This window comes from Chanos chanos, chromosome 6 (genome assembly GCF_902362185.1).
Source record: "Chanos chanos chromosome 6, fChaCha1.1, whole genome shotgun sequence".
NCBI lineage: Eukaryota > Metazoa > Chordata > Actinopteri > Gonorynchiformes > Chanidae > Chanos > Chanos chanos.
The window spans coordinates 27,332,762-27,339,990 of NC_044500.1; the positions used below are offsets into that span (position 1 = coordinate 27,332,762).

Genomic DNA, 7,229 nt, shown 5'->3' on the forward strand with positions numbered 1-7,229 from the left:
CGTATTTCATGAAATTATAAACTATCCAAATACATTTATTTTCCCGCCCAGATGTATGAGCAGCAGTAAGAGTACCCATATCCTTCGAACAGACACCCTGAATCCAGTACATTGCTGCATGTTTAGACTGTACGTCGGAGTATAAATGTCACTTATGTTTTTCCTTTCATCAGCCTCCTGTAGCTTCCGCTCAGGTCTTTCAAGTATTTGATTTGATACAAGAGATGTATCCTGTCTTGGCGTTTTATCGATGGGATTTCTCTTCTCTTCCTCCATGTTGAACGCTGATATTGTCAGGACCTGGGAAGAGATTACAGTTAAACGGAAAAATCTACGCAAAAGTGAAATACAAGTACAACTTAAAGAAATCGACCACTAGAATCGGAGCGTAGTTTGGACATGTCTCGCAGAAGAAGCCGAAGTGGAACTCCGCCCTCTCATACCACTAACAGCAATGACCCCCGCGACCTGGAGAGAAGGATTTTTGTTGGGAATTTACCCACTGCATCCATGGACAAGCGGGATCTGGAGGACCTGTTCAGTTCATATGGGAAGATACAGGGTTAGTAACGAACCTAATCACTGAAGAATGTTTTATCTCAAACAAATTACAGAATTTTCAAACAAATTACAGAATTTTTGACTCTTCAGGTCACGCGAAAGGCAGTTTGTAGAGTACTGTTTTGTACTCTCATACGTTTTGCACTAGTACGTCATTCAGAGTCCCTCATATTCAGGGAAAAAAGACTAATTTGGACAGCTTGATCTCAAGTAAACTGCTTGTTTTGGATCATCTGTCAAAAAAATAGAAAAACATTTTGGCAAAATACACCTCACATTACTTAAAGGAGAGAAAAAAGAGCGAAAATCAAATGTTCCTTTTGCAGCCTTGTCCCTGTTTCGTGGTTATGGATTCGTGCAGTTCGAACGGGCGGAGCACGCGGAGGCAGCTAAGGCCGGACATAACGGTCGAATTTATAGAGGTTATAAACTAGGTAAGACATGAGTGGTGCATAGGCACAAGAATTTGTGCCATATGTGGCAGCAAGTGATGGTATATAACAGTAAAATTATTTCTTTTTTTTCTTTTCTTTCTTTTTTTTTTTTGTTGTGTTTGTTTTTTTAAGTGATTTTTTTCCCCGAGAAAATTCGCATATTATCTGTGCTGAGAAGGATACCATTCTTCATTTGCGTTCGATTTATGTTCAGTTGTGTTTAGGGTGTTTAGATCACTCAAAATCTGTGTCTGCTTATTAGCCTCTGGTCTATTTTAATGTCAAAGTGACGTCAAATAAAGAGAAACAGACAATGGTGTGCAGTTATTCAAATCAGCTATGTGTGTTCATTTCTGTCTTTTAAAGTCACTAGTATTGCCATGGAAAAAAGATCAGAAATGGCATGAACCATGTGAGAACTGCCTCTCCGGGGTACCTTTTAAAACATGGTTCTCTTCCTCCATAATTCTACGATCTGGTATTATGTATCGTAGTGTCTTATAGACCATTTCATAGTTAATAGCTATACTAAATTACTGTTATTAAGTTAGTACCTTTTAATCAACAGAATTTGCGCGTTGGTGCTCTTTCCCTTGGTCGGGTAAAATAGCTTGTGTCTAAGGTAATTACCGCTGAATGTTATGTTGAACGTTTGGATTGGTTTATTTTCAGATGTAAATATGGCAGCGGAGAGACGACAGAAAGCACAATCCCGGCCAAGCCCTCCACGAAGGTAAAGTAACGTTGGGAATCTGAGTGTGAAGATGACATGGACACAATGGTTCTGGTAAACGGTCTGTTTTTATTTTCCACAACGGTTATCATCGTCGCTGGTTTAAATGCGCATTCAGATCTCGATCGGTTTTCATATGCGCGAAATCGTTTGAATTTAGGAACCACCTGGTCTGCGAAAAAATGATGTATGTCTACTGTTCTAACTTCTAGTTGCTCAGTTGTTTTAGAACTGAAATAAAGTTGAAAGGGCGTCCTGAGTCCATTTCCCTTGGTGTCTGTCTTTTAATGGTGTTTTAAACCCATTTAATCCCTCTGTTTGCGTGTGTTCGAGATGAACTGATATATTCGTGGCGTGCACTTGAAGATCGCTTCGGGTCTGCTCTGATGCTTCGGACCCTTAATACTTAAATTTATCCACTACAGATTTTTAAAAATCCATTTTTAGAGTCTACATTAAAATATTTTCTAATTTAGCAGGGGCTATTGATCAGTTAGTTTAGTTATCCGTGCAATAGGAGAAGAAAAACCCTCGCACATTTTACGTTTTTCGATGCGATTACCTTTTGTGTTTATCTTTTAAACATATTAAAACTGAACTCCAATATCTGAAACAAAGAGCGCCTGCTTAAAACCCATGTGATGATGGGAACCACGCTGCAAAGAACTGAAAGCTCATTTCAACAATGGCAGACGTGTAGAAGCGCGAAGGCAGTGTCTTATGACAACGGTCAAGATGCGGGGACTTCTAGGCGCGAAAAATTACATTTCAAAATGATTAAACTTGAGTCGGACGCGCGCAGGTTCTCCTCCACCCAGTCAACTGAATTGCATTCTGGAAGGTCACGCGGGACCATTAAACACCCAAGAATTCTTCGATCTTTCCTCAAAGTAATTGAAGGAACTTCTCCAGAAGCTCAAGAGTATTGTCAAGCCAGACCCTGAAGAAGAAATCACAGGCTTCATCATTAGTGTTGTTTTCTTGAATGCGCCACGCTTTCTTTCTCCTTTCTTTTTTTGGGGGGGTATCGGTAAATGTTGATTAATTTTGTTGCGCGTTGTTCACGGCTCGTTTACCCTCAGCGATTAAATGAAAACGAAGCTTTCATCGCTAATGAAAAACAATCTTTTGTTTTTTTCTCTGTAGCCTACAGTTCTAAGAGGAGTAAGAGAGATAGTTATGCAGATCTTGTTGCCACCTCACTGACTTTTCTGTGTGACCCTCACTCAGGCACCCTTACGGTGGTTATGGGGAAACCAGGGAGCCACGTCCTCGGTCTCGATCCCCCATGCACGGGCGGGATTCTCGCGACCACAGAGACGGTCGAGACCTGAGAGATCCAGGCCGGGAACCCCGGCCCGGCCCGCCGCGCGACCCCCGGCCCGGTCCGCCGCGCGACCATGACCTTCGTGAATCCAGTTATGACAGATACAGGGGTTCTGAGGGGAGGGAGAGAGACCCCCGCGATGCTCATTACAGGTGTGTTTGCACTTCGATTGGGTCACCAGGGTATAAAATCCATACACTGATTTCTCACTCTACTGTCACAGCTGGTATAAACATACTATAGACAAATATTCCTTACCAAATAAATTTTAGACATGCATTTAAAAAGAACAGTTGTATTATTAGTAGAAGTAATGTTATCTCTGCAGACATGCATAACTTTTGTGTGTGTGTGTTTTTTTTTTTTCTTTTGAGGTTATTAAACATGCTTTTCCTCTCTGTTACTGTAGAGATGATGGTTACGACCACTATTACCGGGCAGATGACTACTACCGTAAGAAAGAGGACCCATACGCTGACCGCTATAGGGAACCCTGGAACGGCAGGAGAGAACCAGAAGGTTTGCAAACTGACTCCAAGTATAAAAATTGCCTACTCAATCTCAGAAAACCAAGCAAGTTTAAGGCCATATGGCTAAAGTCTTATCTGAGCCAGTGTCTGGTGGAGTTAGTTCCTCTGCCACGCTGAGCTAGCTCATCAGGGAGATTTGCATCACAGAGTTTAGATAGAAACTATTTCAGATCTGCAGTTGCAAACAGGTGTCTTTTTTTTCTGTAATCCAGACGATCGCATACGACCAGAGGAGCGGCGACGTAATGAGCTGTACAGGCAGTATTATGAGGAGCTGCAGCGACGCTACGACTCCGAGAGACCGGTCGACTGCTCCGTCATTGTTGTCAACAAACAGCAGAAGTGAGTTTTTTCTAATTATGCTTCCAACTAAAACTGCAGCCATACCACATGCATCATATTTGGTCATATTACCCAGGTATGTTAATGTATTGATTTCTGGAGGTTCTTTTCTGTGGAAGTGAAACTTATCGAATTCTTCCTCCACATTCAGCAAAATGAAACTAAGCCTAAGACTAGCATTACCTAAGCTTTAAGTATATTTGTTGTTTGTTTGTTTGTTTGTTTTGTAACACTTGTTTTGTTTTGTGGCGGTTCCGTATAACAGGGTTTATGCTGAGAATGTGGGCCGTAAGGTGCGTGATTTGGGTATGGTAGTTGACCTCATCTTCCTCAACACGGAGGTGTCTCTGACACAGGCCCTGGAGGATGTAAGCCGTGCCCGCACGCCTTTCGCCATCATTATCACCCAACAGCATGAGGTCCATCGCTCCTGCACCGTCAACATCCTGTTTGGCACGCCGCAGGGTAAGACTGTCTCCATGCCACACAGCTACATGTCTGTCAGTCATGCCACGCAGCTACCTGTCTGTCACTCTCTGTCAGTCTCTTAACACAGCTACCTGTCTGTCACCCTGACTGTCAATCATGTCACATCTACCTGCATGTAAATCTGTGGATATCCATATATTTATCTGTCTGTTTAACAGCGTGTCTGTTCACCTGCCTGTCTGTCTGATGAAGCATATTCTTTTCAGTACATGTTTCACTGTAGTGTCACTGTATTGTGGTAACTCAGATTACTATGATCCTGAAACATTAACTCTCTCTCTCTGCCTGTGTTCTTACGGACTTTAGAGCACAGGAATATGCCCATGCAAGATGCCATGGTACTGGTGGCCAGTAACTATGACTCTTTTAAGATTGCACATCGCAGTAAGGAGCGAGAGGAGATTGCCAGGAAGGCTGCTAAGATGGCTGACGACGTTCTGATGAGAGAACACGAGAGAGAAGGACATCCTGTCTCTCAGCTAACTGCCATCACACTGCTCTCAGAGGGCAGGTATGTGTCGCTTAAAGCCACTTTTTTTTCTCTCTTTCTTTCTTTTTTTTTGGCTGTGCTTTTTGTGTAAGGCACCATTAGGTTACAGTATGAGTAAACTGTACTCTGCTGGTAGGTATTTGACCATGGAGGAGCTGGATGGACTGATTGGGTACCTCCAGGACAAACGGGATCGCCTGTTTAGGGCCACCGGTGAAACACACGCAGGTAAAGACACAGTGACCATTGCTATAGTGCTTATGATATATGCAGAACACAGTTTGCACTCTGGCATTCCTGTGCCAAGGCCATTCATATTGAAAATCTTTAATTGTGCTCATCTTTGTACATCTAGTCAGCATATTCCATTTTTTCCTTATTGGCAATGAGATTATTTTCAAAGCCATATCTAACAGTTGATTTGGAGAGAAGATTTAAGGTCGCGGTAACATTGATGGATCATCATTTAGCTTTGTTATGTTAGTCATCTTTGCACAGTTGTGTCTATTCTCAGGGCCAGACATATTGGTATCTGTTGAGCTTTGCTGTTGTGCTAGAGATAAAAAGGTAGTTTTCTGTAGTAGCAGTGAAAATCAGCCAGCTGGTAAGGTTTATTTTATTTCTCAGGCACACTTCCACATTTGTGTGGCTGCCTAGAAAAACCAGTTACATGGTAAATGTTTGCTCTTTGAACTATTTAGATTTAGATGTCTGAATAAAATTGAGTGTTCCCAATGCTTTTTGGATATTCAGACCAGAACTCTAATTTTAAAGTAAACGTAAAACGAACTGTAAAGAGCTAGAAAATGGCTTTTAAAAAGTCTGTGGGTTCTGCTTTGACTGTAGCACGTCAGTGCCTCTTGTCAACTTATGTTTGATTGGTCATCTGGGCTGTTTTGACAGCCCCTGTGGACTGATCTCACAACATAACATGATAACCAGCTTCCTCTTAGGTTTCAGTTTGGGGAAATATCTGTTTTTAAAGAAAAATGTCATTAAACTCAGTGTTGCTCTGGTCTATTGAGAGAATAACGTCAAAAGATCAACAGTAATTCAAAACATTCAAAACGCTTATAATACTCTGTATTTCTCAGAACCGGCAGGGTTGAAACGAGTCTTAGTAAAACTTTATTTTGACCAAAACAGACATGTATTTTTAACCAGAATAGATAGTCAACACAATCCCATAGGTTTGTCTGGGGCCTTTCACACATTTGCTGTTTTGTTTATAACCATGAGATATGTTGCTACTCAGTTGTGCCGCATACCCTTTATCTCTCTCTCTTCTCTCTCTTTAGTGCCTCGCCCTGGTACTGCACCCGTTCCTCTGGAACCCCAGCCCGCTGCTCAGCCCATGCCCACTGTGCCCCACACGGTTATGCCCACCCACAACGCTCACCTGGCACCTGCTCCCAGCACAGTGCCTGCCTCCAGTCACCAGCAGGAGCTGCAGGCAAAGATACTCAGTTTGTTTAACAGTGGAGCAGGGGCGCCATTAGCAAGCACGACTACCACGGTGCAGACACAGGGCTACTCCGACACCTCTGACCTGCCCTCCTCGCTCTCCCTTTCTACCTCTGGTATGGCGAAGATGCCCACGCCCCAGACAAGCATGATGAGCCCTCGTCCCGCACTCCGGCCCCCGGTCAGCGCGCCCTCCGCTTATGGCCCCCCCACGGGGCGCATGGCTGTCCCCCAGGTCACGCAGAGGCCCTCGGTCACGGCCGGCACAGGTATTAACTTCGATAACCCCAGCGTGCAGAAAGCTCTGGACACACTTATACAGAGTGGCCCGTCCATCAACCACCTGGTGAATGCCGGGAACGCGGCTGCCGCCCAGAGGCCCGAACAGAGCATGGGTCAAGCCCCGCCCATGTCACACTACCCACGTCATTACTGAAAACCACACAGTTTTCCCAGTTCACACATCAAAAACTGTTGTTTTTTTTTTTGTTTTGTTTTTTGTTTTTTGCTCTTTGGAAGATGTTGTAAAGGCTTTTTTGTATTTTTTTTTTTAACTGTTGTAAGTGCTGAAATTTTTAGAGATCTGATCTTTCACAGAGTAATTTCAGTTTGTTTCAGACCTTTCTGCTGTTTAGATGTTTGTGTTTTGCAAATGGTCACAGTGCATGTCTGGACCTTTACTGAATTACTTGGCTGTATAGACTTGTCATTTGTAAAAACTAGGAACATTGTGTTTCAATAAATCCACTTTTGAAACGTAACAGTCTCCCCATTTGCCCGGTAACCCATAAGACACCAACACAGGAACATCTGAAATGATTTATGGACACATCTGTAATAAAATGGTATTAGTTTATTG

At 43.0% G+C, this 7,229-nt stretch overlaps 1 protein-coding gene across 1 annotated transcript; it reads left to right on the forward strand.

Moving 5' to 3' along the window:
* Window positions 1-380: 380 nt before the first annotated feature.
* On the forward strand, window positions 381-6,820 carry ncoa5 (nuclear receptor coactivator 5). The gene is made up of 10 exons (XM_030777366.1): window positions 381-562; window positions 888-995; window positions 1,668-1,728; window positions 2,959-3,207; window positions 3,465-3,574; window positions 3,798-3,927; window positions 4,193-4,392; window positions 4,723-4,927; window positions 5,043-5,134; window positions 6,205-6,820. The coding sequence occupies exons 1-10, from the start codon at window positions 400-402 to the stop codon at window positions 6,804-6,806; spliced, it is 1,920 nt and encodes a 639-aa protein (XP_030633226.1). The 5' UTR covers window positions 381-399; the 3' UTR covers window positions 6,807-6,820.
* The last annotated feature ends 409 nt before the right edge of the window (window positions 6,821-7,229 follow it).